The sequence below is a fragment of the Aplidium turbinatum genome, chromosome 15, assembly GCF_918807975.1.
Source record: "Aplidium turbinatum chromosome 15, kaAplTurb1.1, whole genome shotgun sequence".
Classification (NCBI taxonomy): Eukaryota; Metazoa; Chordata; class Ascidiacea; order Aplousobranchia; family Polyclinidae; genus Aplidium; species Aplidium turbinatum.
The window spans coordinates 16,483,585-16,506,211 of NC_137486.1; the positions used below are offsets into that span (position 1 = coordinate 16,483,585).

The 22,627-nt window shown below is 38.3% G+C and overlaps 1 protein-coding gene and 1 non-coding gene across 2 annotated transcripts; one reads left to right on the forward strand and one right to left on the reverse strand.

Moving 5' to 3' along the window:
* The first annotated feature begins 3,775 nt into the window (after positions 1 to 3,775).
* On the forward strand, positions 3,776 to 3,877 carry LOC145784924 (U6 spliceosomal RNA). Its single transcript, XR_014291088.1, has one exon. It is a non-coding gene; the product is annotated as a U6 spliceosomal RNA (small nuclear RNA).
* A 2,808-nt stretch (positions 3,878 to 6,685) lies between these two features.
* Positions 6,686 to 21,567, reverse strand: LOC145784004 (uncharacterized). The gene is made up of 9 exons (XM_082595761.1): positions 21,445 to 21,567; positions 19,926 to 20,039; positions 19,355 to 19,470; positions 11,998 to 18,880; positions 11,462 to 11,570; positions 10,924 to 10,961; positions 10,559 to 10,590; positions 9,698 to 9,765; positions 6,686 to 9,316 (listed from the first exon to the last, which is right to left on the reverse strand). Exons 1-9 carry the CDS (start codon positions 21,518 to 21,520, stop codon positions 8,314 to 8,316), a joined length of 8,439 nt encoding a protein of 2,812 aa, XP_082451887.1. The 5' UTR covers positions 21,521 to 21,567; the 3' UTR covers positions 6,686 to 8,313.
* Positions 21,568 to 22,627: the final 1,060 nt, after the last annotated feature.

A 22,627-nucleotide genomic window follows, 5' to 3' on the forward strand; every position in this document is an offset into this window, starting at 1 on the left:
TGCACATTGAGTTACGAGCAACTCTTGGAACAATTGTTAACCTGTTTTCATACATTGATATTATTACTTTAAATATAAACTAAGGCTTGGAAAAGAAATATGGTTAAATTTGTGTTTTCAAAAATAATAAATGATGGCTCAACTAACCCTTGCCGTGGTGTTAGTTGAGCCATTTGACTACTAGTTTTTAAACACCTGTGGACCCGGTTGTCGTCGTTCGATAAGGCTTGAACTTCCTACAAATATTGTTTAATATACGCAGAAGGTAGACCACTGTGAATGAAGAAATAAAACCAACTCATATAAAAAAAAATTGCAAAAATGCAAAAAGTGGCTCAACTAACCCGACCTTCCCCTATACGCTTGGGTTATCACATGGAAATCGTGCTGTGACAACACGCCCCACTTTGCCCTACAGCATTAAGTTTGCACTAGTTGCTAGTAGGCTAGCCTAAGCACCAGTGAGCAATAAGCCTAGCTTATGTTTGACACTAAGGACGTAGTCAGCACAAACTTTCGGGGGAAGCGCGCAAATAAGTAGCCTATTGAAGTATTGGTTACGGTCTTTCGCACTCTCTCATTGGATGCACACTGTACGTTTTTGTTTGATGTAGCCTACCTTTCGCATCCAAACAAAAATAAAATGACCAATCATCCATGGTTGATTGATGAAACTCTCTTTTGACTGGGAAAGCTTCTTTAAGAGCTTAATCCTAGCAGTTTCGCATAGCTACTTGTAGAGGCTTTGAATCACTGACGCAGGCCCGATCGCAACTTTCCAAAAGGTACCATTAAAAATTCCCCTTTGAAGTTTGTTAATTACAGAAGAAAAAAGAGCAATAGCAGTGGTGGGAATCAAACCCACGTCAATGAAATGACTAACCTATCACCACCCTAACCCTCTGCGCCAAGTCAGCCGATGGAAAACCGATGACTTAATTTAACTATGATTTGCATTTTTCTTTTGTTTCTCTAAGGGATTTTTTAATGGTACCTTTTGGAAAGTTGCGGCCCGGTCACAGATTGATAGAGCGAGATTGCGCCCCAGTCACAGATTGATAATACATTCTTCCAAACAAAACATTATTACAATTATACTACGCACTGGTACATTCTCATATCGTATATGGCAGGGCTTCCCAAACTGGGCGTCGCGACCCCGCACGGGGTCGCGTAACAAACTTCAGGGGTCGCAGAGAGTATACCAATTTTACATAAAGTACCGTACTGCATATTATCCTATGGTACTTTTCAGACGTTTATTTTACAACGCAGTTGTTAAAACTGATGTAACTGTTCAAAACATTATTCTTAACTGATTTGTAGATTCTGCGTAAATAGGCCTATAGCCCTGGTAGTGGGCTAGCTTGAGGACTGCATGCTAGTAGCTAAATATTGAAAAAGTAAAACTAAACGAATCCATTGAAAGCTGGTTAAAAAAAATTGAACGGTAGGCCTACCGATAATTTTGTCAATTTTTGCACGGAAGTGGAGCTATTTAGAAGGACTGTGTTGGCAGGTCTACTGAGGGAGCTTCTGCAATGACAGGACTTACAGCTGGGTTTCATGCAAAAGTGCGATTTGCGAGTGATAGGCCTACAGTAGACATATTGCATTTACACACTATAGGCCAGGGATGGCAAACCACTGACCCGCGGGTCACGAAGTGACCCATCACAGATTTTCAGTGACCCACTTGTCTTTTTGTTTACAACTTGGAAATGGAAATGATAGACTTTCAAGAAAGTGCAGTTTGGAAAACAAAATTTGTAGACTTAAATCATCTACAAAAAATTGAAATGAAAACGGATATGGATGGTTGTGACTTTCCTGCTGTTGAAAACCATGCTGAAAATATAATTCTTACAGAGTGGAACTCCCTGCCAGATTCGTTTGAAACTATGAAAAGATTTGCGGTAGCTCTGTTAACGTTGTTTGGTTCTTCATATTCGTGCGAATCTTTATTTTCGCACAAGAATTTTATACAATCAAGCACACGGAATCGTCTCAGCTCAGATATGAGTGCTGCATGTGTGAAGCTAAAAACTACGGATTACCAACCAAGGATAATAAGACTTGCAGAGAAGATGCAGCAGCAAGTTTCGCATTGACGTGTAGTTTCGCATTAACATGTAATTAAATGTATGACCCACTTTTGCTTTTTCAAGGATTAAGGTCTCTTTTGTGACCCATGCACTAAAAAGGTTCGCCATCCCTGCTATAGGCTATGATTCATTGCGAGACCTTAATAGCTAAAAAGAATATATCTTCATCGAAATGCTATTGTGCAAGATGCTGTGAAAATATTAACTTTATTAAGAGTCGCGCACTCAATACCAGTATTTTTGCAAGTTTATATGGTGAAATGTAATGAGATTTCTTCCCTTTTACTGCATTGTGAAGTAAGATGGCTCTCGAAAACAAAACTTTAAAAATGCATTGAAGTCGTGGTTTTTCCAATGGAAAAAAAATCAAACTTGGTCCATCATTTCTGCAATGACATTTGACTTTCAAAATTATGCTACTGTATTTGTGAGATTTGCTTGAAAAATGGAAAGAACTTAGGCTAATTTATCCATCTAAGGAAAAAACACTCATGTTTTTACATTGAAATCAAGAAATCAAAAACTTAAAGCGTTCGTTAGAAATTTAATCATCTAGAACAGGGGTCACCAACCTTTTTTGCATGCGGGCCACTTTGGCACTAAGGAGAGCTGTGGCGGGCCGCACTAATAAAATTTTAGGTAGGTTGACTCTTATGCTAGAAAATAACGCATTTCGTACCCAGTATGCAGCGTTACATGTTGTTCATATTTATGTTAGAATACCGTAGCAACAAAATTAATCGAACAACGCTACTGCCAGGCCAAGCTCCTTTTACAACACTTTTGACTTTTTTAACAATGCCTAATAAACGAGGCCACTTGTTTTGTGCACTTATAGCGAGGAGAGCGGTTTCATCAGAATATTCATCGCCAAGCAAGAGTGGTGTTGTTACTTCGCTTCGCAAAAGATATCTTGCAATTAACAGTTTCAGTAAACAAGGAAATGTTTGACACATCGCAATACAGGCAACAAATAGTGACCTGCAAACATATCAGCGAAAAATATGCTCCAATAACAGCGAAAAAGAAACCAGGTACCATCTTCTCTCGTGTTGTCGCTATGTCAGGGCATCCGTTGGTTAACCACTGCCTGGTGTCGTCATCGATGGAAACTAGGCCTTCTATACCATGAGGAGGTCTGTATAGCCGGCAATCCTTGATAATGTGTGCTGCCGTCTGCATTTCACCACACTCACAAGCAGCACTCTCTGCCGACGAAAGCAAGTACCTCCACGTGGCCGCCCCCGCAAGTACCGACTTTGGGAAACTAAACTTGCTACAACTGTCGCTATAAAGTTATGCGGAAGAACAATCATCAGAATGGCACCCCCAGACCAAGCACAGCGCCCTTGTCAGGGCGAACAGCAGCAGCTGTTGTAGGTCAAGGAGTGACCATTCTGCAACTAAATGTTGAAGGCACCACCAACGCTAAACTAGACATCATCACACCAGGTACAATGAAACAAACGCTTGCGGCCGTGTGACACACGATGAAGAAGAAGACCAAAAAAATCGTAATTTATGAACAGTCTTCCCTCTAAAAAAGCAATGAGTTGGTTTTTCATCCTTTTTGTGAGAATCTATAAAACTGTCTTTCTGTTATTATAGACAACTGTCACTTGCGGTGCTCATCAGCGTGGTAAGAATTTGTTGATTAACAACATTTTGCAGTACTTGCTTCGGCAGTACATATACTATAATTGGAACGATACAGATTAGCATGGCTCCTGCGCAAGGATGACACGCAAAATCGTGAAGCGTTCCATATTTCTTAAAAAAAAAAAAAGGTTTTGCAGTAGGCCTACAAAGCTAAATTTTTTCATAATACAATCAAAAAAGTCTCTAAATTTATATGTAATATATTGCCAATTTATTATAAATTGAGTTGGCACACCGACCCATTTTGCCAACAAAAACTTGCATAAAGAGAACACTGCTCGTGAAACACAATAACGGTGAAACTCGCACTAGTGTTTACATGACATTTGCAAACTTAAAATAAGCAACCCTATGCTCACAGACATTTTCAAAATTCGAAAACAGTTGTTTTAATCAACCACTGGGACAGTGTGGCTGGACATCGCATTGGAATAACTTTAAGCAACCCCCACCTAGAACTATAATCTGATTGGTCGGTCGGTGGAATCGTATGCAATGTAAAAATATGCTTCCAGGAAAGTATTCTTTGCCTTTGTGCTCTTTAACTCCCTCAAGAAAAGTATTTTTGGTTATACTTGTACGCTGATACCTTCCGCGGGCCGCAGCGATACAGCGTGGCGGGCCGCATGCGGCCCGCGGGCCGCCATTTGGTGACCCCTGATCTAGAAAGAAGAAGTTGAAAGCCTGTGGTTATCGACCACTTGTCAAATCTGTTGAAACAGTTTTAAAAGTAGCCTACTTTCTTCCAGAATTAAACAATGCCAAATTAGATTGGATCCAAAACCTATTTGCAATACAAAAACAAAATACCGAGCACCTCTCTTCCAAATCTCAAGAATAACTGATCTATTTTCTGACTCTAAGTTGCGGCTTGAATTTTCTGGAAAAAGTTTCACACTTTTTGTGTGGTTAAAGCGGAATATTTATAGACCTAATAATCTCACTCAGCGGGGACTGCACTCTTGCCGTTTGTGTTCACGCGTCTGTGCGAGTCAACGTTATCAAAGTTGACGACAATCGCAAGAAAATACCGTTCGAAACTAAGCAACATTGAAACCGCCTTGAGACCAGCAGTAACAAACATTGAGCACGACTGGATTCGCTTTGCAGCAGAAAGCAGTCGCACTCATCGCACTGCATAAATGTGTTTTCGGTTGTGTTTTGTTTCCCATAGGCTACGTGTAAAGTAGCAGGTTTCGAGTATCGCTAGCTTGATGGTACTCTAGTTTCGCTCGAATTAAGCCTTTTAATAAATATCAACAAATGTATATTTCGCACTGTTTATCATGTCAACTGTAAAGGGTCGCGGAAAATTTTAGGAGATTAAAAGGGGTCGCGAGCAAAAAAGTTTGGGAAGCCCTGGTATATGGGATAACGATTTGGGGTTCATGCTGCAAGACACAAATGAACAAGCTTAGCACCTTGCAAATTAAGGCTGTCAGAATAGTAGCAGGTGGTCTGATCATGTCACACCTTTCTATAAGAAACTTAACATACTCAAGCTTAAAGATTTGTACGAACACGAAACTGCTAAATTTATGTTTAAATTTGATACGGATGTATTGCCTCTGCCTTTCGCACACTACTTTGAAAAAACCAAACTCGTTTATAATGCACGTCTTACTAGACACTCTTCCAATGATTGTTATTTTGTCCCACGTTACGCCTCATCCGGACTCCAGCGCAGCATTAAATATGCCGGAGTGAAAGTCTGGAACTCCTTACCAACGAGCTTGCGTAAATTGTCATTTTATTCTTTTAAAAAACAACACAAATATTCACTCATCGCCAAATATTACCACGATTAATTTTGTATTACCTTTATGCTACCAATAAACTACTACTAAATATATTTCTCTGTGACCATCTTCTAACACCTTGTCTCAATTTTCGTTATTGAATTATTCTTATCGCAATTTTACAACTTCTATTAAGTTAGAATCTGGGGTATCTGCTTGACTCGAAAACCCATGGTCTCTTCGCAGATTCCCGTTGCTGGAAATTCCTTTTTTATTGCTGTATTTATTGTATTATATTTACCTACAACGAAATAAAATCAATCAATCAATCAAGCGAAGTTTCCGATTGTTAAATCATTTTGTCAGGAAATTATTCCATCCATTAGGTGCCGCTGCATGGAGCAGTCGATCTTGAAGCTTCTTCTTTCACGAAGACGCTCTAACTAAATGAGCTATCGGGGCGGATCAAGTATGAATGAAAGAATGATACATGTCGGTGAGCCCGGCAACGAGTCGGCAAAAGCGAAGCAACCAGCTGGAGGTCTTCCCTCAAAAAAATACCATAAAACTACGCATTCTACAGTAAGAATACTTTCTGCCTAAATCAATTGTTTAAAACTCTTGACAAATGATGCTGTAAAAGAAGGCGAAATGTTTTTTTTAATATTTTGAGAGGGGCAATTGCCTCCTGACCACGCTCCTGGTTGATAGAATTCCTGTTTGTTGTGGAATTTAATTAGTTATGCAATAAATTGAGTTTCGCTTTGTTGCGGGTTCGCTGTGGTAGTAGCGGTTTGCACTAGCTTTCGGAACACAGTTCCCTTGTCATGTGCTATTATGACGATAGCATAGCAAAGGCAAACTTCGTCACAGCGCAATGCTGGGGAACTGTGTTCCGAAAGCCACTACTACAGCGAACCCGCAGCATCAGGTTAAAACATGCCGTTTGTATCTGCATTTACGAAGTTAATTTGTTATGATGCTAGTATTTTTGTAACCATCACAGCCCACTTGTAGCCTACTCTACTCACAACACACAAAAAAGTTTTTAGCTCTTTCTTTCGTAGAGAATGTAAGAAAGTTTATTCTTTGCAAAAATTAAAAGCAATTTTTTTTCTTTTCCATTGAAATAGTTTGAGGTACGAATCTTCAGCTTCCACCCCCCACAATTGAACAGGCCTGTGGTCGTAGAAAAAAAATCGCAAATATTTTGGGTGCAGTCTCTAAATAGGACGTGGAACGAGATAGTGCTCACACGGAACTGCTTGAACAACCTTTTTTAAGACTCGTTCTAGCTGAATTGCAGCGTTCTTAGTCAAAGATAGGGATCTTCGTAATGACCTTCTTCTTGATTACATCATATTAGGGTATATCCATACACCTTTCGACAATATTAAACTGAAAATAGACTGAGTGGTGCTATTCTTTTATCAATGAATAATCAATTCTAGAAGCAAAACAACGTTGGAAAACGAAATTCACCAATTAAAGCACCGAAAAACAAAGGGTTTTTGAAGACGGCGACATTTCAGCCAACACTGCGCACCAATCCCATAAATCCAAAACAAATTAAATCAAAAATGAAAAAAATAAATAATACGGCAGGGTCTGTCAAGCCGCAATTGCGAAATAACATTTTTCAAAAAAGCACTTTTATGAAGAGTCAGTTAATTTAGATGATAACAATGTAGCACACTGTACAGCAAAGTTTGACTTTCGTCGTTAAACGTATTTTATAAACATGTTTGTATTGTTTGTGTATCCAAAATTTGTTTGTATAGTGATAGTACTAAGAAAACAACTGCTTCGGCAGAATTTGTACACAGAGCAGGTAAATCTGGAATGTTTATAAAAACGTAAATTTTCACAGTGAGCTAAATTTCAATTTATTGCAACCAATTGATAGAACCAACGACATTGTTTGATGAATCGAAAAACGAAACGAAAATGAAGACAATTATATAATTCAAGGACGCTAAATGCATGACTAACTCTAAAATTAAAAAAAAAACTATCCACCAGAAACAAATGTTTTACATTATGCCATGTTTTACATTGTCGTCCATAGTATTTTCAGTTGGCAAAAAGTTGTCTTTTGCATTGTTTCACCGTCACCGGATATTAAAACGATTTAAAAATGCAATTTTAGCTTGGTGTGTTAGCACATGCAACAACCAATTGGTAATGCAACTTAAAAAAAAATGGCAACACTTGTGGTTTGAAAACCAACAGAACCCAACTTTGTCAACTTTACATTGCTTCCCAACAAACAAGCTCGAAAGAAAAACATACAAAAATCTGGCGAAGCTGCAGTCACAACTGTTGCAAAAACGACGCAGAAATAGAAAAGCGAGCAAGCGAAATAAGCATACTTCAAGCCAATCGACAATGACACAACTTAAATCACACGTGAAGCGTTGAAAGGGAGAATGGTCAGATGAGAAATCGACATTTTCAGAGTACTGTATAACAAAAAATTGGAAAGTTCTACTATTAAAGAAATTACAAACAATTTAAAAAAATGACTACTTTATTTAGTCCGATAAAGAGCAGGAGTTTGTGAGACTAAAAATTTGATACCAAATAAAAAATAATAGTAGCTGAATCTAAACATTAAAAAGCAAAGTTTTTATAAGTTCAATAACTCAGATTTGTATAATCTTACTTTTTTACTAGTATAATTTACCCATCGGTTTAATTTACTCCTTTCTTGGGATGGCTTAAAAAAATGTCAAAGATGAAAAGCAGGCAAGCTGAAGAAGACTGGTGTTTCTGAAAATATTTACAAGAAATAAAGGCAACAGACCACGTTATTGTGACGCCACAGCTTCATCTTCTTCCTCCACTACGCTTTTATTGATTTCCTGACTGGACTCCTTTTTGTCGTCGTCTGCTAAGCCAGTCTTTCTTTCTGAACTGTCGGGTTCTTGTGCATCGACGTCATTTTTCTCTTCATATGTACCCGACTCGCCACACTCGTCATCAACACCAACAAAAGACGAAATCCGTTCTTCCGAAGCACCAAACTCTTCGTGATCTTTTCGGGTGTCGTTTAAACCGCCAATGATTTGATCATGAGACATCGTAAAATCACCAGCAGGTAAGCTTTCTGGTGAGAAAGTTGAACGAATCTCCAACGTCTCCAGCTCACATGCTGTTGTCAATATTTCTTCAGAAACAACATCAACTTTTTCATTTTCCATCTGAATTCTTTTGTCAACCACTCGATAATCTTCATCATGAGCATCATCCTCTTCTTTCTGGGCGGTATCCTTATCTTTCTGAGCGGCATCCTCATCTTCTTGAGCTGCATTCTCATCTTCCTGAGCTGCATCCTCATTTTTCTGAGCTGCATCCTCTTTTTCCTGAGCGGCATCCTCATCTTTTTGGGCAGCATCCTCTTCTTCTTGAGCAATATTCTCTTTCTCCTGAGTAACATCCTCTTCTTCTTGAGCAACATCTTCTTCTTGAGCGGCATTTTTTTCTTCCTGAGCGGCATCATCATCTTCCTGAGCCGTATACTCTTCTTCCTGGGTAGCATCATCTTCTTCCTGGGCAGCATCATCTTCTTCCCGAGCGGCATCATCATCTTCTTGAGCGGTATTCTCTTCTTCTTGAGCGGCATCTTCATCTTGTTGAGCGACATCATCATCTTCTTGAGCGGCATCCTCATCTTCTTGAGCAGCATCTTCATCTTCTTGAGCGGCATCTTCATCTTCTTGAGCAGCATCTTCATCTTCTTGAGCAGCATCCTCATCTTCTTGAGCAGCAACCTCATCTTCCTGAGCGGCATCCTCCTCTCCGACCACGTAACTACAACACATTGCTTTTATTTTGTATGTAGTTCGGTTTAAACATAGAAATAAAAAGTTAATCATAGCTAACTTCAGAAAAAGTTACACAGGTGGTGCTTAAAATATGCTTCCATACAAACTTGACGCGTTTCTTATTTGGGTGTGGACGAGGTCTTACAAAAAAAAACAAAAAACTTTAGGCTGAGGCGAATGTCAACACGTTTTCCTCTTGTGTTGCGACAAAAAAGTTTTGAGAACCACTGAGGAAAACGTGTGAACAGTTCTAAGCTGTAGCATCGCCATTTCAATATTTTTAGTTCTTAGGATAAGTCAAGTTGATATTTAACAACGTACTTCCCTAAATGCCCTGAAGTACAATCAACCCTGTGATATCACTCACGTGTTATTGGAATATTCGGCGCATGCGGATCCTTTTTCTTTGTCAACTGGTTCGTCTTCAGCTGGACACTGCAAAACATTTAAAAGACTTCTTCACGCAGTCAGGATTCGTGTCAAATTTTTAAAGTTCTCATGACACCAAACACAAAACAATGCTTTGTTGTAAGTTTGTCACAATAATTCTTGATGTTGATGTTGAAGATATGAGTTCAAACAGTGCGTATGTAAGTCACAACAAAATAAAATTTTCCAATGGAAATTTTTTCAAAGGTAGAGCTAATCAGGTCATGACGTCACACACACGAATCAGAAGAACGCAATTTCATTACAGAAGATAATTTCTACAATGGTGTGACAAAATCAGCTACCTGCCTAAATATACTTCAACAGATCAACAAGCTTTGAACATTAAACTCAAGGTAACTGCAACTTAACTGTGATCAAAAAATGGTAATTTTGAAGTCACAAGTACGAAAGAGCTCATCTACAGCTCTGTTGAGGCTTGAAAGACCAAATTGTAAGATCTGAGTATCAGCACCACTTGATCACGTGTTTCAAATTTTTAATATGTTTTAAAACTCTACAGTTTAAAGCATGTTACTCTGTCAAAGTTTGTTTACAGTTATCGTGAAAAGGAAGAACACTCGATTAAGTCTGAACTGGACGAGTAAAAACCATGAACTTGACCACAGCACAAATAGTCCACTTGTACAAGGCAAGAACTATTTTATAAGTTAATAATCTCATCTAAATTTATATAAGTTAATAAAAATATTATAAGTTAATAATCAGCGCGGAAACAATCGGCCACCCCCACTAGTGGGGAACAAACCGACGATGGATTATGATGATGATGATCTACCTCGTCGCCATTCCTTCCAACCGGTGGTGTGCCTGAGAATGAAACATCAAAGGTGATTTAGTGGTATACCTTGTGCCAATACTGCTTTAAACCAATTTAGATGATAAAAAAAAAATACTTGAATACCCAAACAATTGAACACCAAACACACTTGAAGAAACATTTTAGGAAAATGTAGAACCCAAATGCACTTTTATCTGTAATCGACTTCAGCCTTCAGTTCTGAAGGCTTGTGCACGGTGTTCAGGCCATTTATAGTAAGCCAGGTATCATATCCATTTAGGCAAAACAGACGCATAATGCTCGACTTAGCACAAACATATACGACACAGTAAACTTCAGTATTTCTAACAACGATGTATCACCTTGTTCGTCCGGCAATTCGTTTTCCTTTCCATGCGGCCTGTTACAAATAAGTTCATTCAAATATAAAGCGGTTAACTGGATTGTTAGTAAGACTTGAGAATAGAAAATTTTGTTAATAGCCGTTTAAATATAATTTTATACTTTTATTATAAGACAATTGCCCTCGATGGCGCTGTAGCGCTCCTTCGACTATAGCCTTTGATTTCTCTGCTCTAAAGAGAAACGCTTTCAACCCTTCTTAGGGCTTTAGTCAGCTTAATTTGAACAAGATAATATAGATGAATAATATTTCTACTCAAAATCCTAGATTTACAACATAAAACTAGGAAACAATTTATTTGCCAACAAATCCAGGTTCACGGTCGTCTACTTGCCAACACAGAAAAAAACAAATCTGGAAGAATTGAACTTTGAAAAATTGAACTTAAAGAAAAGGAAGCTGCAAAAATCCGGACGAGCTTTGGCACACATTAAATTAAAATAGTCATAATACTTCATATTTTTACAAAACTTACTTTAAATTTTTACAAAACTTACTCTTTTTCGGATTGGATCACGAATTGTGGAACTCTATTCTCGTCACTAGCTGGCGTACGAGTGGAGCTGTGATAAATTTGAAAGGTACGCGGCTTGGCTTCCGAGGCGTCTAAAATATAATTAACCAGAAAAGCATCGATTTGGAGTGTATGGTGCATGAAATTTGTGCAAAGCGTGTCGGTCGAAGGCTTCAATTAACATTCACTAATGTTTATCAATAATAAATTTAAACAACGGATGATTGCCATATCATTATACTGTAACAAAAAGCATAAACTCTCTGCGAGACTTTCAGAGAAAAACCTAACAAACGTTGCAATACACAAACAATTTATTTGAGATAGTATTATGTTTTCATTTATGAAATGAAGACACGTATTAAATGCGCACCAGCAAGTCTGTATCAAATCAATAGCCTCCCAGACAGCAAATCAACCGTTTTTTGCATTGATTTACTGTCTGCAGACGTTGAATCACTGTAAAAAACGGTTGATTTGTTCTCTGGGCTACAATAGCATGGCAATCAATTTTCATACCTTGTGGAAGAACAGCAGGACTTTCTTCTTCGTTCTCGGTAAAAACACTGTCTGATAAATTCGATACAGTGGAAAGTATTTCAGGTAAATTGATGTATTTCTCGGACACTGTACAAGATTGGGAGTCCGCAGGAGTCGGCAAGGTCATATGAAGATCACCGAGAGGCACACGAGACTCAAGAGGAACTTGGTCTTCTTCTTTAGCTGATAGCAACAATTCCTCTTCTGTTGTGGTGTGGCAGCAACCATCAGCATCAATGTTTACATGAGGAAGAACGTATTTTTCATCCTGATTTTCTGTCACTTCGTCTTCTGGGATGCTGCTGAAAATGACTGGTGTTCCTGTGCTGGCTTTGGGGAATTTTTCAAGTTTTCGCCTTTTACATGGACTGGTAGTGTACGGAACAGCAGAAGACGCGCGCTTGTGGTCATCAAGAAAAGATAACGCAGCATCTCCATCTCCAACATGGGATTGCTCAAATAGTTGCTTACTTTGCAAATCCAGACTAGAGACAACGCCATCAACAACGCGCATAATATCATCAGCTGGTGCTGACTGCAACAGTAATTTTTTTACTTCATTGCAGACGAACTGGCAATAGCGAACACAATCTTCAGGTGTGGCGCATGTTGTCAGCTGTCCTGAATTTGTACAGACCTCTTGGTTTGGAGCAAAATCAGTCATATGCGTCTGTTTCAGTCCTTCTGCACCAGTTACAACTATCATGGGAAGAGCGGGGGTAGAAGATGCAATTGGCTGTTGTATTTTTTCTTCCAAATTATGCTCATTAGGAACGGAAGTCTTGGTTTGTAACGCAAACGCAATTTCATTGTTTATAAATGCAAGATCAACGACCCAAGCTGAGGAATTGTTATCAAATTCTAAGAATGTGATGCAGACTTTTTTTCTCAACACGTTATCAACGAAGTATTTCATCATTTGTTGTTGGTCAGAGGATTTCACATCAGACAGCTTACAATGAAAAATGCTTGCAGAATCATTTGTTGGTATTTCAGGCTTTTGTATATCATGTATGGCATCGCATTCAACAACAACACCGTCATCAATAAAAAGGGCAATGCTGTCTCCATTATGCTTCTTCACAGCAACTGCATGTTTCCAATTTTCCTCTTCGGAGCGTTTGGCTAAAAACAACTTCAAACCAATAGGTTTTCGATCCACTATCTCCAAAGACTGCTGTGCCTCCTTCAAATGAGTTAGATATGACCATGATGCACGGTCAAGCTTAACATAAAAGCTGTCAAGGCTAACTGCACAAACAACCTCTCCGATCAAAATCGTTCCTGGTTCAATATCAGTTGTTTTACTGTGACCCACAAAGTCTTGCAGCATAGATTCTGTAAACACAGCAGGTTCTTCAAGTTTTTCAGAGGCTGGTACTTTCAGAAGTTTAGGATCAGGTGACTGTGTGGTGACGGCACTTTTCATAGTGGCAAACTCAGATAGTGTTTTCGCGACATCAGTGTTCGCAACTTGTAGTTCTACTTCCCATTTTGAGCTTGGTCTATTTGTTACAAATTTTATAGTCACTAGATTGTCCATTACAGTGTTTAAAAACACTTCTACCACTTCGTCAACTGAATGTTCTGGAAATTCTGGAAGATTAGCCAGATAGCAAGGTATGGCTTGAATTGGCAGTGTTGTAGTTTGCTTTGACATGGATCTTATGTTTGACCAGTCGACAGTAACCGTGTCACCGTAGTCAACGAAAAAGACAGTCGGTCTGTCTCCAGCTTCCGTTACCTTCCCTCGATACCACTCCGCATCCTCAGGATTTTGAACAACACAATAACTACCAACCGCTGCATCACAAAGCTTAAACTGTTCATCATCAGTCTGGCTATCTTCAGCAGCAAAAATTGACAGGGAATCGATAGCACTTTCTGATTCTGCTAATTGCACATAAAAATTTGTTGGAGTCTTTGCATGACTCACATAGCACTCTTTTATCATCCCTTCTTTAATTTCCACTTCGTTAAGCAGTGGAACGAAAGTATTTGCATCAGAAACAACTGCGGCTTCCCCAGCAGAGGAATCGTCATTTAGATTTTTACTCACTCCGTCATCCATGGAGTCAGTATTACTTTGTTCTTTAGTAGCGTTCACCTCAATTTCGGTTGTACTTTTCATGTACTCATTATTCAACAAAGTACCATCAGGTAAACGCAGCATAACTTCGAATATATCATTTTTCTCATCAACAAGTTTGGAGAAAGTAGCTCTTAATTTGAATGAAGCCACACGCTCATCAAACGCATCTATTTCCTCAGTGCTCCAAGCAGAAGAATTATTATTGACATGCGCCACAAAACAGCAAATAGCTTGGACGGGCAACACACAAAAACCAACTTTTGTCTTGCGAATATCGCCGATAGACAATACTTCGAAATTTCCATAATCTACAAATCTCACCTTGACTTTGCTGTCACCATCTAGTTTTTCAACTTTCGCTCGATACCATTTGTTATCTGGCTGATATTTAGCGATACATGGAGAATCGACAGCAAGGCATTGTATTGAGTCTATCTTGTCTTCTTTGCGTTCAACATTGTAATACACTTCAATGCTGTCCATCAGTGTATCCAAGTCATCACAAAACTCAGAAAATTGACAATACAAATGACCAGGATTTTCAACGTGTGAAACATATATTTGTCTGTTTGTCTGATCCAATACATTCTTCATAGTCACATAGTTCGGTATTCCACAAGGTGATGCATTCACTGATTGACCAACTGGATCTCCATTGGACACTAAATTCCCACAACCCGATACATACGTGTAAAGCGACACACTTCCTTGTTCATCAGGTTTAATTTTCAAACTTGCAGTACACAGATCGGTGCCTTGACTGACCTTGAGTGAAGCGGAAATACTCACATTTTCTGAAACAGACAATTCTTTGAGCTTGGTAAACAGCTCATTTGATGTCAATTTTGTTGGCAGTAAGCTTACTTTGCAAGAAATAGCTACTTGTGGAAGACTTGTAAAAATTTTCGGAATCTTTCTAAGATCAGATAGATTGACTTTGGAAGTATTGCCATAATCGACAAACGTGACTAAAAAGTACTGCGAGGCATCTTCAGTTACAATTTTTTCCACAAAGGCACGATAAAGCTGATTGTCAGCCTTATAGCGAGCAAAGCAAAAAGTCTTTTGTTTTGGGGGTGTGGTAAATTGTTCAAGCTTCAAGTCATTATTGACTTCAAACATTAATGCGTCCAATTTGGCCAGCTCTTGAATGCTTTGAAGAAACACTTCACTGCTGGATAGCACATGGCTGATGTACACAGGTTGTTCTCCGCTCCAATTGAGTGGTGGTTCTAGAATGATTTCATCATTACAAGTTGTTTCAATAAAATTTTTCGAAACATTTCGAAATGAAGGCTCTACAATTTCACGCTTACCACCAGCTTCAGACAAGTGCAACGATTTATCAACAGGCACAGGTGTGTAGGATGGAATGGATCTTTTTGGCATTGCTTCGTTCATAATGATGCTATTGACTCTTTTACCTTCTTCAAAGATATCAAGATGGATCTTCCCACTTGTTGAAGCAGCCACAACACCACGTAACTGTTTATTGAGAAGTAACTTCTGCATTAAAGCAAAAACTAACTGAGCTTCTTTTGGGTTTGCACTGGAAACATCTACGTCTTCAAGACTACATGGAAGGGCCTGAATTGGCAGTTCAAAAAAGCGTTCATTTGCAAAACGTTGAACATCACTCAAGTGCACAATCTCAGTGTTGCCACGGTCTACAAACATCACTTTTACAAATCCATTTGGTTCAGAAGAAATGAAATGAGCCCGGTTCCACTGCTTGCCATTACATTTTGCAAAACACACACACTCTTGCGCTAAAATATCAGGTGTCACAATAAGACCACTATTCTTCATGCATTGTTGTTGCAAGTCGTGAAGCATTGAATTCATACCTGGTATTTGAGTAGCAAGTTGACTGTAGAACAGATTCGCATTTTCAACATGTGTAATGTGAAATAAAGTCTCTTTACCCTTCACAACTTGAAAATTTGAATAAATAAACGATTGCAACTTCAGAGGAGGCGAAACTTGTCCTATTCGTTCTAATCTCACGGCTAAGTTAGAGTCCACAAGCTCATCAGCCAAACTTCCTAATGGAGAACGCACATCACATAAAAGATAAGTTCCCAGTTCATCCCTAATGCAGCCGTGTATGGTACATGATAAATTTCGATAGTTGGTGTGGAAAAAATTCTGGGTTATGTTTAAAGCAGCCAACGTCCAATTAGAATTTGTTGACGCAATGATTCCACGTAATGTGCATCGCATAGCAGCTGGGGGAGCGCTCAACACAAACTGTGCTGAAATTGATCGCACATTTTGCAACGCACAATGGATTATGCAGCCTTCATCAACAAGACACACTTCCAGCTTGTCTGCATCATGCAAATTCAGAAGGGCCCCTCTGCACCACCGCTTCAGTTTGTCATAAAACACACAGCATGGCATACCAATGTACAATTCGCCTTGTCTTAAATCTGAAGATGGATAAGCACAGGCAGCATTCACCTCTTGGGTCAATTTTGCATATAGCTCATAGTGGTTAGCATTGTTAACTTTTAAAAAGAAATCATCTGGTGATTCGACTTCAGCAGCAATTACTTTAAGTTTAGCACCAACCAATGACAAACCAAGACTATGATAAAACAGCTTGTGAAAGTTGTTTGATAAACTATTCTTGCAAGCAATTGAAGATTGATCGGAGACATCACTTTGAGAAATTTTTGCTTTCTCATGCATTGGTACTTTTAACCATACCGCATGATTGAGGAGCACCAAGCGTTCATTCACGGAGAATGATCTGTCATCAATGTCCACAACTAGGTCAATAGCATATGCTGAGCTTTGCTTTTCGATAAATCTTGCTGAAATTTTTTTGGCTGCCTTTGTGAGGTTAAACAAGGACTGTATCGAGGCAACTGACCATTGCTCAGAGCTAGGTTTGATGTTGAACAGCTTACATTTGAGGGCTTGTGCCTCGAGTTGAAGAAATTGAGAAGTGAGTATCCTGATGTCATGTTGCTTGACTTTCACTTCGTTTCCAAAGTCAATCAGTTTTACTTCAACAACGTCTGAGTATAGGCAAAGAATACGCCCTCGATACCAATTTTCTTTACCAGCTTCCAGTATTCTCACACAGCAAAAGTTATCGAACTGAATTTCTTGGAAGCACAGGACATTGGAGGGCAGGGTACCATAAAACAAATTCATATCAGCGATTAGCTTGAAAAGTTTTTGATCATTAGACAGTTGTTGAAACCACATACAGTCAGGATCTTCAATGAAGCAAAGTGCAACTTGCACATAACTCTCGTCCACAGCTGAAGAAACTGTGTTGCCATTTTGTAATGATTTGGAATCACTTCTGCTGCCATCAAAGACATTCGGATCACAGTGGTCCAGGTTCACAGTGCTTTGAGAACGACCATCCTCATTTGCTGAAGGCAAAAACAAGGCTTTTCCATTATGAAACAATTTTACTGTGTAAGAATTCATCTCTTTCTGTTTTAGAAACTTCACTTCTACAATTTCTCCAACAAGACTATTCAATATTTCAGCTTCAGCTGCAGTCATACGTCGCAAGATGGAACATTTAACTGCTTGACAATGTAGGTTCAGAAATTCTTGTGGAATAGCTCGGAGGGAAAGTATGTCACAATTTGTACTGCTTCCAAAATCGACATGATATACAGTGGCAGTTTCTTTGTTACAGCTTTTGATGATTGCTCTGTACCAGTTGCTGTCTTTATGGTCAAGAGCACAGCATGGCATTAAGTTTTCAACTGTTTCTAATGGTTGAGCGATGGGACAATAGGCAGAAAGATTGTTTGACAGTTGGTCAATTTTAGAAGCTTCGCTCAACATTGTCACATAGAAAACTCCATTCGATTCCACATGCGAAATAATCGCTTTTCCAACTGAACCTTCTTCAATGTCCATGTATCTATAGGTTGGCTGAGGCTGGAAATGTTTCAGTTTTGCCAAACCACTCAGTACAAGCAATGAACCCAATTTCTCAGCGTGGTAAAATCCAGAAATACATAACTTCCTAAAAACAGAATGGCCATGTATTTTGATGTCAACAAGTTGCTCGGAAAGTTGGTCAAACAAAATACTTCGAAGTTTCTCAGAGTAATTTTCAGCCGAAATATAAACATCATGAAGCTTGCATGAAACAGCTTGATAGTTCAAATTGCAAAATTGGCTAGGAAGAACAAAAATAGATGACTTTGCTTGCTTTTCAGAATTCCCATAATCAATGAAATGAACTGTGCATAAATCATCATCAACACTTGCAATCTGTGCACGATAATACGCAGAGTCACGACTGAATACGGCTGCAACCACACCTCCAGGTACCAAGTCTTTTGCAGCAACAGGTACAGCGTTATTTGGAATAGCATAATACCCCCTCATTGCATCCATTAACTGATCCAAATTTTGAGATGATTTCAGTTCTTGCAAGTATAAATTTCCATCCAAAGTTACTTCAGAAACATATGCTTGGAATTCTCCATCAATTGGAAAGGCAGAATATGGATATGATGATTCCAAGCTGACTAGTTTTCTTTGGACTAAAAGAGTATTAATTGCATTGCAATGAATCTCATAATAGCCTTCGGCACAAACTTTGGTTACTAAAACATCAACTTTATTATTCAAGAACACATCAAGAATTGCCTTGACTACAGTTGATGACAGTAAACCAGCAGACGCCAGTGGTTGTATTGAGCCATCAAGAGCCAACTTCATGGCTAAGCCGGGTAATTCACAAAGATGTGGTGGCATTTGATATAACAAGCTTTCATCTACAATCTGAAAATACAAAAATTGCTTCACTAACCGTAACACTTAAAATAATCAATCAGCACAAAAGTTATTTTGCAAAGATGAGAAATTTTCGGTAGCTCAAAGCAGGTTTGGCTTCTGGGTGGGCATGCTTCTTAGCCTTTGCAAGGAAAGGCAGTTAAACAAGAACAAGCTAGAACATTTTCATTCCAAAAATACTAATGAAAAAATACAGTACCGTACAACTGAAAGTGCCCAACAATGTGGTTTAGTGATTGAGTAGTTGCAGCAGGATGGTGAAAACATTTTTGTATTTTGAAACTCATGCAATGAACAAGTGAAGGATGAGTTTAAAAAAGTCGGACTGAAGGAGGAAGATGCAAGGGACAGGGTGAAATGGAGAAAAGGGATTAAGACAATTGCTGCGCGGAAACAATCGGCCACCCCCACTAGTGGGGAACAAACCGACGATGGATTATGATGATGAACACAAATGTGTACCTGATGATTTCCAAAGTCTATAAAACAAACTTTCCACCTTCCAGGCGCAACTTTAGCTTCAATGCAAGCACGATACCAATCCTCATCTTCAGTATATTGACACAAACACAGACCGCCTACAAGCACAACTTAGTTTGCAAAGTTTGTTATTAACAGAAGTAAAATGCAGCTTGGTACTGGTGGCAGTTAACTACATTTTAGTTTCAGTTTGTATAATTGTATTACTGTCCATCCTTGAAAAGTTCTTTTTTGAGAAATTACTTTGAAATGCATTGATACATTGCAAGTAGGTAACAGTTTATCACACAAGGTTTTGCGTGGTTGAAATGCTGTTCTGATGCTTTTGTCGCTTAACTTTAGTTCGAGAACCACTACTTAATATAGAACATTGGCAAAACCGATATATTGTTGTAGAAACAACATGAATTTATGAAAAAAGAAAAGCTGATTAACTAGCATGGGACAGAGAAATCAATCACTTTTTTTTTCATTTTCATTGAGCAGTATATATAAATTAATAATTGCCTGTAAAATGACTAGGCTAAGGTGTAAATATATTTAAAACCAATACCGATTTTCACTTCAAGAAGTTGCTGACGTTTTGGAATTGCATCCTGTACTTTTTCAAATATGTAATTAAGGGTTTCGTCAAGTTCTGGTTGTGCCCAAATGACAAGTTCACATTCTGTAACACAAATAATAATTCAAACATTATTACAATCTAAAACAGTTGTCAAGTAACGGGTATGCATCTTCATCTTCAAGTATACAGTTGATATTGCAATTGAAAAGGAAGTCACCTTTATATCGGTGTTTGCTTCCCAATGCGGTTGTGGCACTAAAGGACTTAAAGTCTTAAACCATGATAGTTGGTGTATGAAAATGTTGAAGGCACAAAAAAAGAGGGTAGTAGTGACAGTAGAAAAATGTGACTCAATGGAAAAAAATAATGAAGGTTACAAAGGTGTTCATGGAAGATTTGGTTATGGTTATTAGAAATAGCGATGGGAAAGAGTGTTAGGGTTTTTTGATAGCTTTGGATTAACGATTGTCGACACATAGTTCAAAAAGATTTGGAAAGGTTAGTCAACATATGAATCTGGTTGCCACAAGATTATTTATATTTTAATCAGTAAAGAGAAGGTGGAAAAGATGAAAGCAATTTCAGAAAAGGGAAAGTGGTGCAACATCGTCTCATAATAATGGATGCTCCCACTTGAGAACACAAGTCAACAATCAAAAGGATGATAAGAGAATGAAGACATATTATAAAGGTTGTAGACAAATATATATAGAAAAAAATTAAGGATTTAAGACAAGAAATGTGATCACTGAAGATTTGGAATGCAATGAGATCAACAGTTTTCAACAAAAAATTATATAATGTCTTGACTTGAGTGAACAGATGTTTTGAATAAAGAGAAGTACTCACACAGACACCATCTGAGATGGGTTGGACATCTTAAACATATATATAGATGAAAATAATTTAACAAAGCAAATTTAGAATAAAATAGTAACAGGAAAAATCGAGAAATTGAACACCAAAAAAGCACATGGGAAGACAACATTAGAGATAAATCTGAAAAAAGGATGTTAAAATTTAAGACGCCTACGATGGAGGAGTCAATACAGACAACTAGTCAACCATGATGTTTCAGAATGGAAACCAGGCTTCTTTGAAACAAAATGAAGGGAATGCTTATTGCTTAGTTTACACCCAAACCATCATGAAGCCAAGCATATCTGTATCATAAAATCTTAGCATCCTGCAACAGTTTTTATTCAAATTAGATAGCCCATTGTTATTGAAAAAAAACAAACAATCTATTAATTAAACCAAATGACAATTCCAAATTTATGATATAAATTTTGCATGGTGCCTAGCCCTATAGGTAATACATTTATTCTGATGATTAGACTACAGAACACAGAATCTACTGGTTATTGAATCCAAAACCGATCAGGCCTAGAACTAAAGTGCATTTGTCGTGAATTCTTCTTTTGCTATATTAATGTATAGGCTAATAAAAGAAAAGGCTGTGTGACTATAGGTAATTATAATACATAACAAATTGAAAAATAAATACCTTTGCTAAAGTTTACTTCAGTCACAATCAAAGTGTAAACTTCTCCTTCTTTCAATTGTCCATATTTCTTCACCATATTTTATCACATTAAATTTCCCAAGTAATTAAAACCAAGCATTTCAGCACTGCTTGAAACAGATAACAATTATTTCAATTTGCATCAGTTATGACAACATACATTAGGCCACCATGATATTAAAATGCAACAAAACAGGTGCACCAGCCGTAAGCAGCAAAAACCTGCACTATTGTCAATAGTCATTCAAGCATCAGCTTCAATTTCAGCAATCAGCATTGCATTAAGTGTTTAAGACAGTTATCAAACACTCATAAATAATGTCACCTGACTTGCTTTTGGGCACCAAAGAACTTACGGTATCAAAGTCTGCCAAAAAGCCAAGTTGCATTACTATTGTCCGCCCCAATAGCTCAGTTGGTTTGAGCCTGACTTTGTGCATGAAGGAGCTTCAAGATCAAGCGGCGGTACGCGCTGGTTCAATTTTCGGGGTGTGTGCTTGAGCATCGCATTCTAAGAACGGCTCTCCATTCAGCACCACCTAATGGATAGAAAAATTCCTTGGCAACAAACACTTCAACAATCAGAAACTTCACTCTGTCAACTTTGGTAACCGGCCCTGCATCTAAAGCCACTACATGTATGTGAAAACTACCAGGAGAGAGAGAGAGAGAAAACTTTTATTTTGTCTGTTGCAACAATAGCACGATACAATTATACACACCATGAATAGAATAGCACCATAGCCATCTAGGTACCGTCAACCGGGGTGACTTTGTTCACCGGGGTGACTTTGATCAGACTCTGTTTTAGCTTTGTAATCGCAAATTTGAGTAATTGGACTTCGCTCAAGTACTTCAGACCACATCCTTGGAATTTGAGCGAAGTCCAGTTACTCAAATTGGCGATTATAAAGCTAAAACAATGTCTGATTAAAGTCACCCCGGTGAACAAAGTCACCCCGTAACCAAACCAAACTTTTCCGACAACACAAAAATTTCTCAAACTTAGGGTTGTGAACTAAAGTCTTTTATGCAAAAAGATGTCGCTTTTTAATTAATTTTATTACTTCTGGATAATATATTTTTATCTGCCCAAACATCTAGCCCAATTCACCGCCACTGCCCAAGGGTGGTAAAAGGTCCAAAGCCCCTGGGCCCTTCCAAA